Genomic DNA, 22,602 nt, shown 5'->3' with positions numbered 1-22,602 from the left:
AAATAAATACATTACAGAACAGAGTAGGAAGTATGATTCAAAAAATAAGTTCTAGATAAAGGGAATTTTCTGTGGTCTGGATTTATGTTCTTTATTATGCTAGTGAGATCTGTATAAGTCAGCATTTGGGTCTGTGGTAGGTGCTGGAGCAGGGGCGCAACTATAATAGGGCAAGGGGAGACAGTTGTCTGGGGGCCCACTGCCTTGCGGGGACCCCCAGAGGCAAGTCACATGACTGACTCCCTCAGCCGCACACCTGCCCGGACTTCCTTCAGTTGTATTCATCCTCCAAAATGGATGTGGGTGTTAAGACCTGGAGCTACCAGAACAGCATGTCTTTCTCTAGCACCATTAAATGACTTGCATCGTCCACAATTTACAAAACCTACTCTGATTTTTGTTACCACTATTCAGCCTCATTTAAGATTTCTTTACTTCATGAGCTGAGCTTCACTGAGGTGGGGCCCATTTTAAAATCTTGTCTCTGGGCCCACTCCAGCCTTGCTACACCCCTGTGCTGGAGCATTAGAGTAATAGAAATAGAGCAGCAAGAGCAAACGATACATTTATTAACAATGTCTGAGAAAAAGGAAAAACAATTCCCTGAATATGCATGGCTTCCTGTTGAGAAGTTTGACATTAGGTTTCAAAGAATGGGATTGAGTGACTGCATGTTTTCTACAAATCACTTAAATGTTGCTCTCTGCACTATGTGTAGAAATAATGCAAAAGGGGAATGAATAAAAGACATGCTAACCACATATATATTAAAAATCCTTCAAGATCTAATGCTCACTTTAATTCTTATGTTGGGATAACAGCTCTGTCAATGTACTATTAAATGGGTGACATGTTTTGAATGCTTGATTTGAGTAACTAATCATTAAAGCAACATACACAGTTTCGTAGCAAAGTGCTTTATTCCCACTTTCAGTGAAAGTTACGCTCTGCTGGATTGAATGACAAAGCCAGTTATGGTGTTTGGGCAGACATTTTAAATCCCACTTTCTTTAGACCTATGTTCATGAACCACAACATTTAGTGAATTCATTTCAAAATAGAACAAAAAAAGAACAAGGCAGAACCTTTTAGACTAACGGATGCTTTATAACTAACATGGCATATCACAACTATTTTTACATGATTCATGTCAAAATACTTTTCAAAATGATGCTCTCACAGCAATCCAGATCCTACACGCCAGTTTTGGCGGGGGAAAGTTCCATTCTCCTTCTCCCACAACTTCATTCCCCTTTGGGGTCTCATTGCAGCCCCAATCAAATTACTAGCAACATGTCCTCAAAGGTGAAAGAAGTCAGCTGGTGCCTTCTTCTGCTATCTGAGACAAGCGATGAGGGGAGTCTTACCTGGACTGCTGGGACAAAGCAGCATGGAATAGCAGCAGAGAGGAGAGGCTGGACCCAGTTGTTTTTTATTTAGACAGGTGAAATAAGACAGCCTAGATACCCTTGTCCTGCACAGGCAGGCGATGGGGATGAGGGAGGGAGAAACGGCTTATTCTCTCCCATACAGCAGTTTACTGTATGAGACATATGCTGACATATACAGGAGGAACCCCTGCTAACTGGACAAAGAGGCACCTTTTAATGTGGTGATTCTCTTTATTGAGCAGTGGGAGAACAACTGGCCCTATCCAGCTCCAGCACAGCATCCCTCCGGTGAATATGGCTGGTGTCTATCTTATGGTTTCTTTATAGAATGTGAGCCCTTTGGGGACAGGGATCCATCTCATTTATTTATTTATTTGTTATTTTCTCTATGTACACTGCTTTGGAAACTTTTGTTGAGAAGCGGTATATAAACATTTGTTGTTGTTGCTACTTCTGTGATGCAAACAGTACTGGAGTTAAGTATTCTACTATGATAAAAGCATAATATGGAGAATAAACCACAGCTGTACCTTCAAGTGAGAGTGCTGTATTTAATATCATTCTCAGGCAAATGTGAACCTGTACATCAAGCTTCATTTTATTTGATAGATAGATATGTGTGAACTTACACCACATTATAAAGCATCTCTGGCCGACATCTGAACACTGCACTTGCACAAAGACATTGAGCTAGAGCAAAGCTGTGGCACAAGCTAGTTGCACTAAGAATGAGCTTGCATTCCAGACTAGTGTTGCACTAGTGCAAGGTGTGCAGCTTGTGCCATGCCTCGTGTGTTTTGCAGGGAACCTTTGTGCAAGAACACAGTTCCCCAGATCCCTACCTTTAGCACAGCGATGCAATCTTCTTGCCCGAGCACACCTGCTAGAACATTGGCCTCTGGTTTTCAGCCCAGAAGTTCTCTATGGCAGGAACTGTATGGTTATTAAGTGATGTCATCATTAGGGGTGTGCAATCTGGGTATTCAGTGATTCGGTTTGGGACCCGAACCGAATCACCCCTGTTCTGTTTTGTGCCCGAATATGGGCCACCCGAATCACCCTTGATTCAGTTTGGATTCGGATTTAATCTGAATCCGAATCCGAATCGGGGGGGAAGGGGCCCAGGGGCAAAATTTTGGGGTGGGGTGGTAGTGCCCAATGGGTGGAGGCTACCACCCCAATTTCAGGGGGATTGGGCAAAGGGCTGATTTTTGGGAAATTTCTGAAGTTTTCATGTCTTTGGGGCAGATTGGGGCAGAAAGTGGGACCTGGGGCAGAACAGTGGTGTGGTGTGGTAGTGCCTAATGGGTGGAGGCTACCACCCCAATTTCAGGGGGATTGGGCAGAGGGCTGATTTTTTGGGAATATTTGAAATTTTGGTGTCTTTGGGGCAGATTGGGGGCAGAAAGTAGATCTGCCCCAAAGGAGTGGGGTGGGCTGGTAGATAGTGCCTAATGGGTGGAGGCTACCACCCGTCCCCAATTTCAGAGTGATTGGGCAGAGGGGTGAATTTTGGTGAATTTCTGAGGTTTGTCTTCATAAGGTGAAGTGTGCTAAATTGACTACTTCCTCATATTCATAGTAATTGAGAGTGTGAAAAAGTGAAAGTGGGGTCATGAGAGTTGTTTAATTGAAAAAAATCTCATTTGCTATGATAGAATGAGAATTCACACCTCAGAAAATCAGCCCTTTGCCCGATCCCCCTGAAATTGGGGTGGTAGCCTGCAACCATTAGGCACTACCACCCCACCCCACTCTTTTTGCCCAGATCCCATGCTATGCCCCCAAACTGCCCCAAAGTCACTAAAACTTCAAAAAATCCCCCAAAATCAACCATGAACCGAATCACCTGAATTTTTCGGGCCCGGAATTCGGGTGATTCGGCTCGGGCCCGAAAAATATCGGGGGACATCGGGGGTGATTCGGTTCAGCCCCGAATAACCCAAAATTGCTTGTTTCGGGCACAGATCGTTCTGTGCCCGAAATTTTTTGCACATCCCTAGTCATCATGCAGGGAACAAGCCACCAGGAAGCTAGATCCATGGTGTTCGCTCAGTTGCAGAGAGCCCGATCTGTTTGTATGGCTTCTCATATTTGTATATAAAGTCAAGCTTTGTATAATGCAACACCTCATGTGGATGGCTCAAGCTTTTTTTTAATGCAGCACCTCTTGTGGTGTCTATTTTTTAAAAAATAAACAGCCACCAACTATATTCCTTTGATACATTTTCTCTAGAGAATTTCTCCTCTGTCTTAACTGAATTCATAGTATTGTCAAAATGTCCTTTTTAACATTTCTTCCTCCCCAGTCTCCCACAGCAATTTAATATGCCACAAGAGGCATAAGTGGGCTGACAGATCAGTCAGTACATTTGCATATGGACATAAGACTGGCAGGTAAGAGCTTCTGTCCAAGCAATTCTAAATGTCATTAAGAAATATGTAATTATGTACAAATTGATTTTGAATCAAGGATTCATAATAGCCTTAGTAGGGAAGAACTGCTTCCCTAATCATGCCTTGAGGTCATCTGATGAATTAATCATCCATTTCAGGGATGGTAATCCCTCTGGACCAAGCTGTAGACTTTGTTTCACAGCGCCTGATTAAAAGAGCAGCTGCACTTCAAATTGTCTTCCAGAAATGACCCCAAAGTTTATCAGGTAACCTTTAAAGATCCAATGGTAAAATCATATTAGAAGACTTAACAGCTGAAAGGGACACTTGTAATGGTGTCAATTCTCATCACAGACTTAAAATCATCACAGACCCAGCCATCTATAAGGGACAACAAATCCCCTTGCTCCTGTTACCAGCGCCAGACACCCTGACTATGAATGAAACTGGAATGTGCATAGTACCTGAACTTGGAGCTTTGCTCCTTGTATCGGACCCTTCCATGACGCTGTAAATTTGAGGCTATCCACTGAACAGCCCATCACCCTAGAAGAGAGAAAGAAAAACAAAATCTAAATGCTTTTTCCCACTAGAAATGTTAGAATTTGAAAACAGTAGTTGACATCATGGGAGGCGCTCTGTTGATGGCAGGGACCTGTCAGGGTTGCGGCGGAAATGGTGCAATAATGGGGCTGGTGCAGAATGCCTTAAAATGGCTTCCACAGCAGGTTTAAGGCATTCTGTAGCAGCCCCATTACTGCGCCATCGAGGCTGCCTTTGAAATTGTGCAGCAGCCCCAACAAGTCCCTGCCGTCAACGGAGCACTGCCTGTCATGGCCATTATTGTTTTAAGGATTTGTTAGCTTTATTGATGTTTATGTGAGCTTGTCAGCTGAAGAGAAGAGTAAAAATGCTTTGACTAATGTATGAAGGAACTAACTAAATTAACAAAAGAGTAGATAATCCATCAATTAAGGAAACTTTTTTTAAAAAGGTTTTGGAATAAGGGAAAATGCAGCACTCCATAAAATAAAGGAATATTTTTGGCACTGAAAAAACAATATGATAGTATTATTTCAAGCAATATTCTTTCACTGTGAATAAGAATATAAGAGGGTATAGTACAGTTACATGGTGTTCTCTGACTAAGCAAACTTTCAATTTAGTAGACCATCTTATTGATCCAAAGTTCTGATTTACATGTCTCTGCTTAAGATAACACTTTCTCCAAGAAGCAAAGCAGCATGTGGGCTTTTTTCAAATTCTCTTCATAGTGTTCCTTATATTCTGGCATCACTTAAACCAGCCCCCCTAGAATTCTTCTCATTCCACTGTTCTTTGGTGCTCTGGCTCCAATTATCAGAAATTTTGACATTTCTGCCAGTAACCATTAGTGGAGAAAGTGAGAACTTGGCCTGCATAATATCAGACCTACTGTTGTCAGATAGGGGAATTGCAACTATGGATACCAAAGTAACTATATTTCCATTTTAAATCAAATATGGATGACCTTTCTTTTCATTGGCCAGAGATTTTTTCAGAGTTGCATGCTGGCCAACTGTCTACCAACTCTACACATTAGGTTCTGATACCCAGGGTATCATATGAAACCTGGCTTATTCAGGAGAGTCCATCTTTGCTTCTTCTTGCATTTCAGTTTCTTTCTTTTGCCTTGTCAATATCTTGGTAGTCTATTGTGTGGTTCTTTTTATTTTTGACACTCTGCTGCAATCATAAGGGGTTCAAAAGCTGCACACCATTTTGGGTGTCAGCACTGACATTTAGAATTGCTTTGTGAGGAGATGATTTGAAGTGGAGAAACACTGCTCCCCAAATGGTTCCCCTCTTCTCTTTCTTTTTAAAAAGCACTGTGGCTTTATTAAACACAACTTCAGTTAAGATATACTTGACTTCAAAGAATATATAAAGAGCTTATTTATACTTACATCTAAATAGGTTCAAGTGAAATGAATCAAACTTCCTTCCAAGTAAATGTGGTTAGGAGTGCTCTGTTTGCTGACACTTGTACTTGACTGGAATTTCTGTTTCTACCTTGTATCCAGTCTGTGTCTATATTCTGTATCTGCAATTTGGATTCTGTGATCTTCCTTGACCTCATTTTCTGATTTGGCTATAGCACCCATAAGGTATTGACTAAAATCTTCCTTCTGCTTCCATCCACATTCCCTGCTATGGGGCCAATTCTCTCTCTCTCTCTTTCACATACACACACACGTTCATAATTCAAACTTTTTGATTGTTAGAAGTTTTGTTTTGTTTTAATCTGGATCCATCCATTACAACACAGACCTCTGCATAAAGATGTTTGGGACAGACCATAGCTTAGTGGAAGAACATTTGCCTTGCATGCAAATAACTGGCCTTATCCACCCCCAGCACAGTACCTCCAGTGACTGTTGCTGGGGTCTATCTTGTGTTTCTTTTTAGATTGTGAGCCCTTTGGGGACAGGGATCCAAGTTATTTATTTATTATTTCTCTGTGTAAACCGCCCTGAGCCATTTTTGGAAGGGCGGTATAGAAATTGAATAAATAAATAAACAAATAAGTAAATAAATGCAGACGTTCCCAGGTTCAACCCTTACATCTTCAGGCAGGGCTGGGAAAACTCCATCTGAAACTGTGGAGAGCCACTGTCAATGTAGGCAGTACTGATCTAGATGGACCAATGGTCTGACCTTGTATAAGGCAGCTTCGGATGTATCCTATCTAAGACAATGCCCTGCCTAAGGGAACACTAGGACTGTATTCCAGAAAAAGCCTTCAGATCACTTTATAGTAGGAATGCACAACTTGCAACCCACCAAGTTCAATGCCATCCACTAGCAATGCATTGTGGTCTATGGGGTGCCTGATATCCTTCCTGTCTTGTTTTTGCAGTTCCAGGAAGGTAGCAAAAACAGGTGTTTTATAGTGTGCTGCCATACATCTTGGTGGACTGCATTGGGCCAGTAGCTAACATGTTATGCACATCTGCTATGCTGGTTCTTCATCTGATTTTCCTTCCTCTGAAGAATGAAAGTGAGGCACTTAGAAATCAATAAAAACAAGATAATAGCATTAAGAGCCTCAGAAAATTGTAGTTTTACCTACCTTGCAGTCTCCTGTCGTAGGGCATTCAGAAATGTGTCTGGATGGAAGAGTTCTGAGAGGTCGAGGGTGTCTGAGAGCAAAGTCTGCTTTTCTGCTTTACTTACCCAGTTCTACAAAAAGAACAGCAATGCATGTTCATTCAGAAAACTATCTCATCCGTTTGTTGTAAATTGCCGTGAATTTTGAACACGTGTCAGCTGTCACATTTGGACAAAGATCCTGTACAGACTTGTATGCACGCACGCACACAAACACATCTCTCACTGAAATCATCTTTGGGTGGAATCTAAACCTTTAGCATCGTCAACAGAAAATATTGCTCAGAGTGGATAAAAACAGATTTTAATTTTGTTTTAAAAAACCCAGATTTTGGGGGGGGGCACAGGGGGCTGAAAGGAGGAGGAGGATTGAAGCAAATTGGTCCCTATTTAAGCAAACAGATCTGCCGTCCTCTGTGGAACAACTTAGGACATAATTGAAGGCTATACCTGCCAATTAATAGGTATTTTTATTCAGGAAGTATCTAAAGAAATGAATTGAAAATTTTGATCTAAATAAATGATATTCCTTAGTGATTTAAAGCAATCCACCCTGCTCCCTCTTCCTGGGCGCTTTCCAGATTAGACCCTGCAACAGTGTCACGTTGTATCTCCGAAGTGTGCTTCCACATTTCCTGTGTTGTGACACCACAGTCCTTACGCAGACAGCAGGGTGCCGCTCACATTTCCAATGCCTTGTTTCTAATTTAATCGCTGTGATATAGAACTAGGACGTCGTGTATCTGGCGTGAGAAAGTTGCTGTTTTTTCAGGTTAGTTTCCGTGAGACTGCTCCCCCTGCTGTTTACGTTTCGAATGCGACTTGCCTGAACGGAGGCATTTTGTCTGGAAAGCACCCTGATGGAAGGAGGGCTGCACTCAAGCAAAGGGGTCTTTGCGTAAGTGTGACTCTTCCTCAGCTTGTGGAAAAAGCTTCTGTTGACAGCGGATCACTACGCCAAAGGTGCCAATCACTTTGTACAGACTTTAGTCAGAAACAAATGATACGGTAAATGCTTTTACACATATTTACAGACGTCCTTAAGAAGAATATTCATTTTTGTCTCATTTTGTCATATTCTTTTTGACATTTTTTTGTCAATCACAATAACAAAAAGATCACCATGAGCCCCATTTAGTATTTTGAAGCTGATTCAATAGTTTACTTTGAAAGTATGGAGTGTGACTAAAGGCCAGAACAGATAAACTCTGAGGTCATTCACACAATCAAATGCTGTGTTCTACCTGGGTTTGGGAGCTGCGTGTGCTTCCTATTTTCGGTTGTGTAGAAGCACTGTTCAAAGAAAACTGAGTAGAAGTGATTGTGTAGAAACAAGTTAGGAGGAAAATCTAGGTAGCTTTCCCTCCTACTTTGCTTCTACACAACCGAAAACTGAGAGCACACACAGCTCCCAAACCTGGGTAGAACACCGTTTTTGATTGTGTGGATGACCTCTTTAACTTTTGAAAGGTGCCTCCTTGCCCAGTTAGCAGGGTTAGAAATGGCCAACATACGGAGGCTGCTTCACAATGTTTCTCATGCCAGAAGCCCATTCCTCACATCATTCCTCAGATCAGAAATGAAATAAAACAACTGTATGGTCACACAGCTTTCATAAATAGATATAATCAGCATGCACGCACACCCCTTGTTAAAAATTGATATTGCTATGGACATTTCTCTCTAGCCTAACACAATGCATGATGTGCCTCAAAACAGGCCCATTAACTAACACTGTATTCTCCAAAAGCAAAATATTTGAATCCTAAAGGGCAATATTTTTTTTTATTAAAGTGCAATCTACCTATATATTATGATCCCTCAAGGGATCATCAGATAGTCATAATGTGAAACCCCTACAGCCTTGGCAGCTTAAGGTGTTATACTCCAGATGCCTGAATTCATGCATTTCACCATGGTGAGATGCAAGTCCCCATTTCTCATGTTGCACCAGAAGTGTGAAAAACAAGGAAGTACGAGTTACATATCTTCTGTCAGTACTGAACATCTTAGTCTGTCTTGACGACAGACATTTGAGATGAAATGAAAGAGAAGCACAATCTTGGCTCCAACTTCTGTTGTCAAATGGATTTGTTCTTCTCTAGCACTCTGCAGTCTTCCATAAACAGCCTGACGAAAAGCCCTCAAGCCCCCAAACAACTGTCTGAATATATATGAACATGATGAATACTTATACACTGTTTTTCAACTCAAGTTCCCAAAGAGGTGTACAGAGATGTAAATAAAAAAATAAAATGGCTCCCTGTCCCCAAAGGGCCAACAATCTAAAAAAGAAACACCAGCAACAGCCACTGGAGGGATGCTGTGCTGGGGATGGATAGGGCCAGTTGCTCTCCCCCTGCTAAATAAAGAGAATCAACACTTTTAAAAGGTGCAAAAAAGTCTTCATCTACCCATTGAGTGCAGAGGATATTATGCCTCTTTTCTGAGGCATAGACTTCCTTGTTGGAGGCAACAGGTTGCCCATCCCATGCAGCCAGTCTCTTGTGTTTAAGTGTCTCCACTTCTCAGCTGAGGCCAGCTGGCATCTTTTGGGCCAGTGTGAAAAAAAGGCCTGTTTCAATGGCTCACTAGTTCATTCCGTCACCTCTTTTGAACCATCTATTGTGTGGGCTGCTTGATTCATATGGCAAAGTGTGAGGAGCTGACTGTGACAAACTGGGTAGCTTCATATAGAAACATTTGTCTTTGTCAAACACTGCTGATTTCATAACACTGAACTGTAGTTGGAAAAGCCGCTAAAACTATAATCTCACTAAATAAATTGTAATTTGTTTTTCGGTCACAGTGTCAAAACATGTTGCTACTTTTTCCTCCCCCACACAGCCATTTAATCAGGTGACCTTTAAATGTGTCACAACACATATTATGAATGTTCATCCCAGACAATTAGGACTGATTTGGACTTTCTCTCCCTTTCGGTATTCATTAGAAATATATTGGTCATCTCTGCATGATTCTTTTGATGATTTAACAACAGTTCCTCTTATAGCATGGCAGTAATTGCAGTTTCCTATAAAAAGGATGGAATTTTGCAAATTGTTCATTATCTAAGTAGTCATGGTGCCATTTTGTAATTTGTTTAATAAGTTCATTTTAGCAGTGCCTTTAAATAAACATTTAATTCAATTCTTCAAGAAAGTTATGGGCAAGCATTTATATTCAATCAAATTCTAAGAGATTACAATGATTGACAATCACATTTTGTCTTCATGGATGCCAAAGTAATTATTTTGTAATTTGTGTTTAATAAAGTCTAAGGGCTTAGCTTGGAGCTTGATGTTTGAAAGTACAATTTTTACAGTACTATATTTTGTTTAATGCAAGTATCTTGCTTTTTGATATCCTGTTATATTACACATTTATACCCAAGGCAGAAAGTATTGAGAGCTTTTCCTGTGCAACTTGCACTGAAAAGATTGAGAGCTAATTTTAAAAAGTACAGAGTACAGCTGTGGAACAATTCCTCAGAGCAATATTCCATACAGTTTAGTCAGCACTTGAACACCTAGATGGGTTCTTCCTACCTTGTTGCCTGGCTGGGAGGGTGACAAATCAGGTGGGCAGGACATGTGAGATTGGTCCCACCCCACATAGTGAAGAAAACCTTAGAATTAGTGATTTGCTTACTGACTTCCATTAGAATGTGTATTGCCTCATGTTTGAAATCTCCCATAGCACTACCTATTTTGGATTGGTGCAAAGAGTTTTGGACACTACCATGAACTACTGTCTTTTCTGGTAGAAAGGCTGCAGCACATAAGTTTTAAAAAGTTACTCGAAGGCACCTACAGCCTTTATGCCAATGCAGCCTTTAAGTCAGAATTAAGGGGCGAGGGAAGGAGGTGCAGTGGCAGCTCAGCAGGACCCTTCGACCAAACAACAGGCTCCAAGTGGTTGAGAGGGCCTGGAAGGAACGGAGGCAGCAGAAGAGGAGCGGCAACAACACAGTTGGGCCTTCCTGGCCCTGGGTTTGCATGCTCCCCCTGCCTTTCCATTTCCCATGGAATGCTGTTTGCGCTCCACGCGTGGGCATTTTGGCCCCTTGCTCTCCCCCTGCCTGAAGGTGCTTTAGCTGTGGCCTTTACGCCAATGTGTCATTTCTGATGTGATTTTTAAAATGTCAGCTCTTTTTCAGTGGTGTGGTTTTTACGCCGATGCAGCCTTTCTACCAGAAAATACGGTAAATGTAATAGCTGACATTCTGTGCAGGTTTAGAAGGGCTTTGTCCCAAGGTTTGCCTCAGCTGCAATGCACGGGGAGGAGGGGGCGATTTTTTATTCTCTCCCCTCCCCACAAAAGTCCTCTACACACCTAAGAATATGTCCATGGGGACAAATGTCAGAGACATATTCCTGGATGCAAAGAGGGTTTTGGGGTGGGGGGAAGAAGCAAAAATTGATTCAATCTCCCCTTCCCTGCACACTGCAGTTGCAAAGGAAACCTCCTGTGCAGTTAGTTAGGTCCTTGCAAGGATGGAGATCTTGCTCTGCCCTCCTAAACCTGTGTAGCATGTCATCCACCTACTATAAAAGAAAAAGAGGAATACAATCAGATCGATTTCTGGAAAGACAGATTTCATTTGTTGATCTTTGGTCCACTGCTACCTGGGCAAAGAGGCCCCTTTCAATGTAGTGATTCCCTTATCAGGGAGAGAGCAACTGGCCCTGTTCAGCCACAGCACAACATTTCTACAGTGGCTGTGGCTAGTGTCTCTCTTCTGTTTCTTCTTGGACTGTGAGTATTTTGGGAACAGGGAACCATTATCGTTATTATTCTATGTAAACTTATGAATGGGAGACTAGAAGTGTGAGCACTATGGGAAGTTCCCCTTCAGGGGATGGAGCCGCTCTGGGATGAGCAGAAGGTTCCAAATTCCCTCCCTGGCTTCTCCAAGATAGGGCTGAAAGAGATTCCTGCCTGCAACCTTGGAGAAGCTGCTGCCAGCCTGTGAAGACAATACTGAGCTAGATGGACCAAGGGTCTGACTCAGTATATGGCAGCTTCCTATGTTCCTATGAAACTTCAATTGAAAAGTGGTATATGTGTAGTAACAGTAGTACAGGTGGCTCTCATTATCCACGGGGGTTCTGTTCTTGCCTAAAACCACGGATAACAAAACCACAGATAACAAGACCTTGAGTCTATTCTCACGACCAGCAAAAACAGGGATTGAGGGCTGAAGGCAGGGTTAGCACTACCGTGTGAAACCTCAGCAAGCTCTCAAACAGGGCTCTGTCAAAAGAGAGTCACCCAGTTCCCAGCCTCTCCTCTAAAACCAGGTTTAGAAAGCAGGGGAGGTTGCCTACCCCCTCCCAGTACTCGTGTGAAGCCTCAGAACGCTGCAGATGGCTGCCTATACGGAACTACCATAGAGCCTGCGTACCAGAGTGGGCTGCAAAGCAAGCAGTTTAACACTTGGCAAAAGCCCATCCGGTAACAGCTCTGAGCACTCACACAAACTTCCTTAAAGTGGCAGGCACCTTGCAAATGAGCCCAAGGGAAAATATGAACATAGGAAGCTGCCTTCCACTGAGTCAGACCATTGGTCCATCCAGCTTAGTACTGTCTACACAGATTGGCAGTGGAGTCCCGAGGCTCTCCGGCAGGATTCCCACTCAGCCCGACCTGGAGATGCCAGGCAGGGAGCGCAAACCTTTTTTCCTATAGCAGCCCCATCCCCTAAGAGGAATAGTTGCACAGACACATATGTCATACTATTCATTCATTTTACATTTTACTAGCTGACCCTGAACAGAGCATCTGTGCGGTCGTGCACTGAACCTGTGGGATCCCACCCCCACAACTCTCTCACCCACTCTCACTGCCCCACAACTCTCTTGCTTGCTCTTGCCACCCCCACAATGCTCTCGCTCACTCTCGCCACCCCCACAACTCTCTCACTTGCTCTCGCTGCCCCCCACAACACTCTCTCTCACTCTTGTCACCCCCACACTGCTCTTGCCGCCCCCACAACGCTCTCACTCGCTCTCGCCGTCCCCCACAATGCTCTCGCTCGCTCTCGCCGCCCCCCACAATGCTCTCGCTTGCTCTCGCCACCCCCCACAAGTCTCTTGCTCGGGCTCTCTGTCCTCCGTCTTTCTATCTCTGTCTCACAGTCCTTACTTCCCCCTGCCACTGCCAGGGACTGTTGCCCACTCGCTCGACAGCCTCCGAGCTCCCTGCCGCTTCACGGCACAGCTCAGCCAACCACTTGCCGCCTGCAGCCCCCAGAGCCAGTTGTCAAGCTCCCGAAGCCGCCTCCAGCCTCTGAGCTCCCTGCTGCTTCACGGCGCCCCTGAGCCAACTGTCAAACTGCTTTCCAGCCACCCCGCAAAACTCCGTGCTGTTCCAGGACTCTCTCGCCCTGTCAGCTAATTGCCTCCTTTCTACCATGTCCCCACGCATGGCCCGTCTTGGAGAATTAATAATATAGATATTCTGCTCTTCCTCCAAGTAGCCCAGAACAGTGTACTACATACTCAGGTTCCTCCTCACAATAACCCTGTGAAGTAGGTCAGGCTGAGAGTGAAGTGACTGGCCCAGAGTCACCCAGCAGGATTTTTGTGCTCCTTCCTGTCCCCTGCAAGTCACTGGACAAAAGCAGGAGTGTCTCTGCCCTTGCTTGCAGCTGCCCTTGCTTGCAGCGTGGTGTAGTGGTTAGAGTGCTGGACTAGGACCAGGGAGACCCGAGTTCCAATCCCCATTCAGCCATGATACTTGCTGGGTGACTCTGGGCCAGTCACTTCTCTCTCAGCCTAACCTACTTCACAGGGTTGTTGTGAGGAGGAACTTAAGTATGTAGTACACCGCTCTGGGCTCTTCCGGTTCCTCCTTCCATCTGCTGCCTCAGAGGAGATGCTTCCCAATCCATCCACCCCCACCCCGTCACTGCCAAGGCAAGGGCAACAGAACCCTTGCCAGGTGGAAACTGCACCAGGGATGGGGCTGCTGCTCTCCCCTTCCTGGTGCCGGGGGGTGGGGAGGGAGTGCTGCTGCTATAGCTGCTGCTGCTGGGAGCCGGTTCAAAAGGAATCAGCTAGAGATGCGCTCAGCAAAGGCGCTGAAGGAGCAGCCCAAGAATCAAGCCCCTGCCCTGCTCAAAATCCAGGGAAAGGCAGGGCAAGAAGCAGAGCGAAGTCTTGCCAGCGCTCTCCTCCTTCCCAAGCAGACGGCGTCTGCTCCAGGTGGGTCCGACAAGGTCTCCAACAGGCAGGGAGCGGGTGGGACAGCCGGCCAACCTTCCCGGAGGCAGGAGAGCCCCTTCCCAAAGTGCAACAGGCCCCACCGCACATCCTACCTCCAGAGGCTCCCAGCGGTTCGGCCCACTGTCGCACTTGCTTCCAGACTGGGCTGGTAGACCACAGAGGTGGCAGTCCAGGTGCTCAATTTGCCTGGATGTGACACTGCACCCACCTGCCCACCCTCTGCACCATCATCAGGATGCAGAGGGTAGCAGTGCCAATGAGGGTGGGCAGGTGTGGGCAACACTTTCCCACTCCCTCTCCCACCCTGTTGGCACTGCAAGAGTGGCAAGTGGCAGCATCAGGGCAGGTAGGTGATGGGGACACCCTCCCCCACATGCTCACCCTCCTACACCCACTCGCCTGGTAATACAAATGGCCTCTGTGCACGCACAGAGGCCCCAAATGGGTTGCAGATTGACTGTCATGTTATTTGGGAGGCTGACAAGGGGTGGCAGTGGCGAATTGATAGGGAGGCAGAGTTGCCGCTTGGCTACGGAAGTACTGGGGAGGCAAGAGGGGTTCTCCCTTTTACCTTCTACACACGCTATACAGTGGGGTGAGGGGTGGGTGCCGCGGAGGCCACAGCTGCAGGGAGGGTGAGGGGGCGAGGGGAAGGATTCCCCCTTCTGCCTTCCCAAACCACGCTGCTGTACAGTGTACGGAGTGTGCCTTGTGCCTGGGCTACTTATGGAGGAATCTGGCAACTACTCTCACTGGCATCTGGCAATTGCTCCAGGGGGCATCTGCTGTGTCCCTCCTGGATCTGGAGAGTGCGTTGAGGTGTGTGTGTGTCTCTTCCCTTGGGGCTGGCTGGCAGCTGCAGCTTCTCTCTCCAGTCCTTGCCTTGTTGTGGGCAGGGAGTTTTGGGCATCAGGATGGAGTTCAGTGCCTTTGACAGTGCTGCAGTTGCCAGGAAAGGGTTAACTGAGGCTACCAATCAGAGTGCTGCAAAGCAGGACTGCAGCTTGGAGCCCTCAGAGTGGTCTCCTTGGGTCATGTGATCCCCCCTGGCCACTCAGGGGGCTGGAGGACCAACATTGCAAGCTGTGGCTGACTGCCCTGAAGAACCCTGTAAAAGTTGGTCGTCAGTCTCTCCTGTTCGCTGCCGAGGCTTCACCACATGTACGTGTGTTTGCTGTGAGACTTGAAACAGAGTTAAAGTTGTTTGCAGGGGGTCACCCTGTTTTCTGCTCGTGTGAATAGCTCCCTTGAGTGAATGGCAGTAATCCATCCCAAACCCTAATTCTACCGATTTTCTGTGAAAAATCGTGGGGATTTATTTTCTTAAAATAAGGAGCCACAACATGGCTCTATTCAGCAAAATAGTGGCCAGAAATGACCTTGGAGGTCATTTCTGGCCACCCAGGAACTGTGGATAGGCGATTTCAAACTATTTTTGTATCTGCAAACAACGAAGTCGGGTCCCCATTGCCTGACCGAAGATATGCGAAACCATGGGTGCCGGGACTGAGGATCACGAGGGCCACCTGTAGTATTAATCACTGGAATATAATTTTTAATGAAAAATGATCATTGTTTTCTCATGAGTAACAATCATATATAAGTTTTTGTATTATACTCTGTTCAGTTAAGGATTAAAGATAATGAAGAAGAAGAAATATAGTCAGAAGATAAGAGGACTCAGAGGAGTTCCAAACAGGCTCTGCTTCATGCCTAAGAAAAAGGGCTGGTTGAGGAATTTTACTTCCCCAAGCCCTTTGAAGTCAGAAGTTTAAATCTGTCTTCAATCTGGAGGAGGCTCTGTTTCCAGAAATGGACACTGGATTCTGGACTGGATTCTGTTATATGAACATATAACAGAACATATAACAATGTAAGTTATTCTCTTTGTAATGCAAACATGGCTAAAATAACTCTACTAATCTCTAATATATACAAAGCATTATTGTTACAGAGCTTCCCCAAGTTTAATAAAGTTTCATGCCTATGGAGTGGCCTAATGTATCTAATAATCCATGGCAATATGACAGGCTGAAATGTTAATTTGCTAGTGCATTCTTCATCTCATTGTGTGTTCCCAAGGGTAAAGCTATTCTACACTGAAGAATGAAATTAAAACACTTTTTATTATAGACCTTCCTAATACAATATGCATAATCTACAGACAATTCTAGGGAGGCTATTAAGGGAATGAATTTAGGAGCTGGCAATAATAACCTTTTGACTATAGTATTTATCAAAGGATGTGCCATGGGTGTATCTTTGTTTTGATAGTATATTGAGGCATTTGTTAGTACCAGAGAGTAGATGTTTGCACACAAGTACAGCACTGCTTTCTTTTTTAAAAGGATGAGGTTCAGTATACACATCTTCTTCACTAAGTTTGAGCAATGTTATCGATTTCTTTTAAAATCTAGAATAGAGTGTTGTATATTTCCTTCAATGTATATATCCATGTATCAAAATACCAGCTAAAATATTTCTTCATTTTTGCAAAATTCCTTGGAAAAATAATTAGTAAATAGAGTTAAAAACAAACAAACGATGAGTTACAGATAAGACGAAAACCAGTATTGTGAACTGGGGAAAATATTCTAAACAAAATATCAGCCCCTCTGAAAGAACAATTTTTTCATCAAAAAAGGTACTAATGTCTTTGTGCTATGATGCAGAAGCAGAAGCAGAAGCACACACACACACACACACACACACACACACACACACACACACACACACTCACTGTGACCATACTAATATCTGCTAACTGGACAAAAAGATAGCTTTTAAGTGGTGGGGTTCTTATATTTAGCAGGAGGACAGCAACTGCTCCCTTTCTACCCAGTATAGTACCCCTCCTAATGGCCATTGCTGGTGGCTTCTTTGAATAGCTTCCAGACTTCCACTCAAAAAGGGAGGAGGTGATTTTTGCAGATCCCCTCCTTCCTTCTGCGCTATATCCCTGAGGGATGGGGAACCAGCAGGAGCAGATTCTGTGGGGACACAGAAAGATTCAAAGGGATCATAAAAATATCCGCTCCACTCCTCACTCAAGTGGAAAAGTTAGTTCTGCTGGCAGAACTCATAGCCTGGATGTGTTTAATTTGGATTGTGAGCCGCTTTGGGACAGGGAACCATTTTCCTATTCCTTTTGTTATATAAACCGCTCTGGGAACTGTTTGTTGAAAAGTGGGATATAAATATACTGCTAAGGTAATAATAATAACCTTCTGAAAAATTAAGCAAAGGAATATTAAAATTAGGAAGTTCTACAATCAATGTGGGCAATGTATTGGATGTTTTACACAAATGTGAGCATAAAAATACAAACCGATGTACAAATGTGTTTCATTTTCTTAAATGTGCAGATTTAATCTAGTATGATACATTGCCCTATTGCTAAAAGTGTAAAGTCAGCCATCTGTTGCTTGAATACAAGAGCACTCTATGGGAAACAAAAGAACTGAAAAATTAATAATAGTATTTTAATTCTAAAAGTATTTGTGTGCCATTGCTATTGCATGCTGGACAACATGCTATGCTCCTGAATATTCAGTATGTCTTCTTAGATAATGAATTAAATCAGGATAGAGGAGAGCCACCTAATGGCACAGCGGGAAAATGACTTATTTGCAAGCCAGAGGTTGCAGGTTCGAGTCCCTGCTGTACATTTCCCAGACTATGGGAAACACCTATGTCGGGCAGCAGCGATATATAAAGATGCTGAAAGGCATCATTTCATACTGCATGGGAGATGGCAATGGTAAACCCCTCCTGTATTCTACCAAAGACAACCACAGGGCTCTGTGGGCACCAGGAGTTGACACCGACTCGGCAGCAAATTTTACCTTTACCTAGAAGAGAAGAGACCACCCAGACTAGTTAGTCATAAGCACGACTGACATCAGTGAGACAAGTCAGTCATGCCTGATTTAAGTTCAATGGCACTGACTGCAACCTTAGGAGGGCGGAGCAAGAGCTCTGCCCTGGCAAAACCCAGCTTGACTAGCTGCACTCAAGGATTGTCTCCAAATGCAGAGTGTGGATAAGGGATAATGCAGGGATAAGAATGCAAATTCAGCTTCTCTCCTCTACCCACAAAAGCCCTGTTTGCTTGTAAAAAAAATGTCCCTGAGGGTTCTGCAACATTGCATCCTTATCCCCCTCCCTGCCAACTGTGCTGCAAGGCAAGCCTTGAGTGCAGCTAGTCTACCTGCTCCTTGCGATGGCAGAGCTTGTAACTGAGCATGACTAAGGTGGGATAGGAATATGAAAAAACAAACAAAATAAACACACATCACTTTAGGTCATTAAAACGCTGATTGTTAGTGAAATATTAAACTGTACCTGAATAGCAAGCGCCCGTGCTACAACGGCTCTGAGATATTGTAAAGGATCTTCTGGACCTTCCCACTTGCTTTGCCATATTAAGGGGCACTGGAATAAATACATAGTAAGAAGCTGAAATTTCATAAAGCTTTGTTATTCCTTGGCTTAGAAAATGAACCTTGACAACTTGTAATTTCCAGCTCAAATAAGAGGCGAACATTGGAAACCTGTTCCCTCGTTCGTCTTGGATTTTCACCTGAGTTGTAGAATAACTCAGCCCTTTTGTACATCCCTACAATCAGCTCACTTACTTGCCTCCAAACCTCCCCCCCCCCGCCGCTTTACCTTGCTGCTGTGGCTCTGGTAGTGGTTGGCGAGCAAGAGTCTTTCCTCATAATTATGTATAATTATATAAATTATGGCTTCCACCTTCTTCAGCTGCTGTGATGTTATAGGAAAGCCACACACACACACCTGGAGCTGCAGCAGCAAGATAAAGATAAGTGAAAGGGAGAGTTGAGCAGGGGCCAGACTCCCAAGGAGGGATGGAGTTGGGTCTGATATAACTCAGCTTGGCTTAGAATACGCAGAGCTATTTCCTCGATTTTCTTTTTAGATGGGTGAGTTTTCTTTTTAAAGTGGGCGAGTTGAGCAGGGGTCAGACCCCCAAGCAGAGATGCAGTTGGGTCTGATATACTGCAGTTTGGCTTGGAATAAGCAGAGCTATTTCATGAATTTTCTTTTTAGATTCCATCTTGGCTTATTCCAAGCAAATCATGAAGATAAGTGAGTGGGAGAAAAGATTCACCCTTCTCTAACAGTAACTGGACACAATATCTCACTATCACTATTGTGGTTCTTTCTTTGAACAATATTTTGAAAGAATGTGTAGTATAACAAGATAGGCATGCAGACAAGGAGCGCCTCCCAAGAAGTCTTTTGGCACTTCAGTGTGTATGCCAAGCTCCCACATAAGCAAGCTGCACACATAGACTAGGGTTGTGCATTTTGTATTTTTTCTGTTTCGATTTGTACCAAATCCAAATCAATCCCATTTTGTATTTTGTCCGAAATTAAGCCTTCCGAATCACCCCAGTTTTGTTTTGTATCCGAATTAATCCAAATCTGAATCCGAATTAATTCAGATTTTAAAAATGAGTCATGTGGTCAAAAGAGTGGGTGGGGGTAATAGTGCCCAATGAGTGGAAGCTACCACAAAAATTTCAAAGGAATTGGGCAAACTGCTGATTTTTGGTTAATTTTTGAAGTTTGCGCGTCATTCAGATTTTCTCCATAGGGTATGATGGAGGTTTCAGGAAAAGTATAGCCTCACACGGGGTGGGGGGAAAGGGTGGCCCAGAGTGGAGTGTGGTTGGTGGTATTGCCCAGTTGGTGCAAGGAAGCTACCTACAATTTTTTCAGAGGAATTTGGCAAAGGGCTGATTTTTAAAGAATTAATGAAGTTACATGTCTTTCAGATTTTCCTTGTAGGGTATAATGGAGGTTTCTGCAGTACCATAACTCCACTTGAGGGGCACTGGGGTGGCCCAGAGCAAGTGGCAGTGTAGTGCACATAGGGTGCCAACCACCCACATGGGTTACGAACCCATGAAGTACAGGGTTTTGTTCTAGAGGTGTTCTGAGAGTAGATTCCCTGGTAGCATATGAGAGTGGATTCATGGTTTTTCATTAAAAATCTCATTTGCTACCAGAGACTCTAAACTCAACACCGCAGAAACAACAAAGCCCAGTACCCCCAATGGGTTAGAAACCCAGGGGGTTGGATTTCTTCAGGCCATTCCAGTGCCCCCCAGGTGGAGTTATGGGGCTGCTGAAACCTCCATTATTCCCTATGGGGGAAAATCTTAAAGATGCATAAACCTCAAAAATTCCTAAGAAATCAGCCCTTTGCCCTGTTTGGAATCTGGGTGCACCACCCTTGGGGCACTGCCACCCAACCCTCTGTTTTGCCCCTGAAGCCCCACATAAACAAGTTGAAAGAGTGAAGAGAATGACCAATGAGCCAGTGTGGTGTAGTGGTTAGAGTGCTGGACTAGGACCAGGGAGACCCGAGTTCAAATCCCCATTCAGCCATGATACTAGCTGGGTTACTCTGGGCCATTCACTTCTCTCAGCCTAACCTACTTCACAGGGTTGTTGTGAGGAGAAACCTAAGTATGCAGTACACTGCTCTGGGCTCCTTGGAGGAAGAGTGGAATATAAAATGTAAAAAATTAAAATTAAACTGCATTAGTACTATGGAACAGCTTCAAATGTTCATTTAACTGAACTGGAGTGAGCCGTAGCCCAAACAAATCAGCCTACTGTTCAGAATTGTTGAGATTTATCATCACTGCATTTAAAAAAGTGCAAAACCATGGATCATGGTTACAAGAAAGAGAGAAGCAACTAAGATTCCTGGGGATGTCAATAGATTGACAGGTGTGTTCCCCACACCCCTCCTTTTGTCTCCTGTAGTCCCATGTGGATGACCTGTCCCTGCAATGGCAAAAGTTGTGAACCCCTGGCTTAGACATCATGTCCCACCAAATTACATTGTGGCCTAAATTACATTAGACTGCTCAACTTGGACAACAAAACTTAGACACCACTATAACTCATAAAAATCAGAAGAAAAACAAAATAGCTCTTCAAAAGAGCCCTGAACAAGTCAAGAGATCCTTTGGAAAGAAAAACCTGTGTAATTTCAGAACTTTCCTAACCAGCTTCTCGAAAAGCTTCTCCACACAATTTATACCATGGCTTTTAGCAAGAGCTTTGGAATTGCATTGAGCTCCCAAGGATATTTGTGTATTTCTGTCTCAAAATGCTGTCTTCCAAATCCCTTTGCAAGGTCAGTTTACATTTCAATCACACTGAATACAACACTTAACTAAACTATTCATGCTCAACAGTTTTTGCATATCTTATCTTCTGCTAATCGCTCAGTGCCTCAGCTGGAGTGGAGAGAGTCAGAGAAGTCAATTTGAATGGCAATGCTTTTCCGAAGAACAAAGCATTCTGTCTGAAACACAGTCATTTCGATTTGGAAACAGAAATCTCTGTTTTTTAATTCTTGACTTTGTTTTGGTTACAAAACCTCCGAAATTGCCATTTTCCGGCACAAAACATTTTGTACCCGAATCAAAATGCACAAGCCTAACACAGACTGAAGTACATGCAGAAGATATCCTCCACAGAACTTAACAGGAACACCTCCATGCTTGGAAGCTACTTCTGCACATCAGAGAGCTTGGATGGTCAAAGAGGCACTACATCAGAGCTCCAAAATCTAGTGAGTGAACTCAAAACTACATATATCTGCAAGATTACCAGTATTATGCACCACCAGGGGCTCCATGAGGAGCCCCTGGTGGCGCAGTGGTAAAACTGCCGCCCTGTAACCAGAAGGTTACAAGTTCGATCCTGACCAGGGGCTCAAGGTTGACTCAGCCTTTCATCCTTCCGAGGTCGGTAAAATGAGTACCCAGAATGTTGGGGGCAATATGCTAAAATCATTGTAAACTGCTTAGAGAGCTCCAGCTATAAAGTGGTATATAAATGTAAGTGCTATTGCTATTGCTACCACTTTACAAAATCATGCACACCTTAAAAGCATCCCTGGGTCACTTCCATATTTCTTGCCATGTCTCCTAGCCTGGGTTCATATTGCATTTTTACTGCATTCCACAGAGTTTTTAGGTTAGGCAAGACAGTAAGAATACACCTCCTGCTAATACACAGAATGAGGAGGAAACGTAGACTCTGTTCCTACCTTCCTCCAGTGGCAGAAAGTTAGAAGGAAGGAAGGAAATTGAAGGGGAGAGGCTGACGTTTTCCAAATAGGAACCATGCAGAGATCTGCTCAGCAAGGGAGCAAACTCCTGGTTAGACTGTGCATCAGCCTGTTTAGGGAAATACTGACATTCATTCAGAGGGCTTCTACCTTGCTTCTGTGTAGGGAAACTTCACTGTTTTCATCCAGACAGCCACTGGTTGATCTGGGATGGAGCCCAGATCTATACTGGGAGCCTTCCTTCTTACCAGGAAATGAGTGAAACTTCCACCAGCAAGTCTCAAGATTACTCAGAGGAAGGCAAAAAAGCAGG

The 22,602-nt window shown here is 44.0% G+C and overlaps 1 protein-coding gene across 3 annotated transcripts in view; it reads right to left on the bottom strand.

The window, feature by feature from the left end:
* Positions 1–22,602, bottom strand: part of DYNC2H1 (dynein cytoplasmic 2 heavy chain 1) — a 352,996-nt gene that overhangs the window by 5,842 nt on the left and 324,552 nt on the right. For all 3 annotated transcript variants that reach the window (XM_053308090.1, XM_053308091.1, XM_053308092.1), the window contains 3 exons: positions 18,512–18,601; positions 6,901–7,010; positions 4,253–4,334 (listed from right to left, as the gene is read on the bottom strand). In XM_053308090.1, coding sequence (XP_053164065.1) covers positions 4,253–4,334; positions 6,901–7,010; positions 18,512–18,601 — 282 coding nt within the window. The remainder of the gene's footprint in view (positions 1–4,252; positions 4,335–6,900; positions 7,011–18,511; positions 18,602–22,602) is intronic.

This window comes from Hemicordylus capensis, chromosome 3 (assembly GCF_027244095.1).
Source record: "Hemicordylus capensis ecotype Gifberg chromosome 3, rHemCap1.1.pri, whole genome shotgun sequence".
Classification (NCBI taxonomy): domain Eukaryota; kingdom Metazoa; phylum Chordata; class Lepidosauria; order Squamata; family Cordylidae; genus Hemicordylus; species Hemicordylus capensis.
Note: the sequence above shows the minus strand (reverse complement) of the source record. Positions and strands in the feature narration are given on the sequence as shown.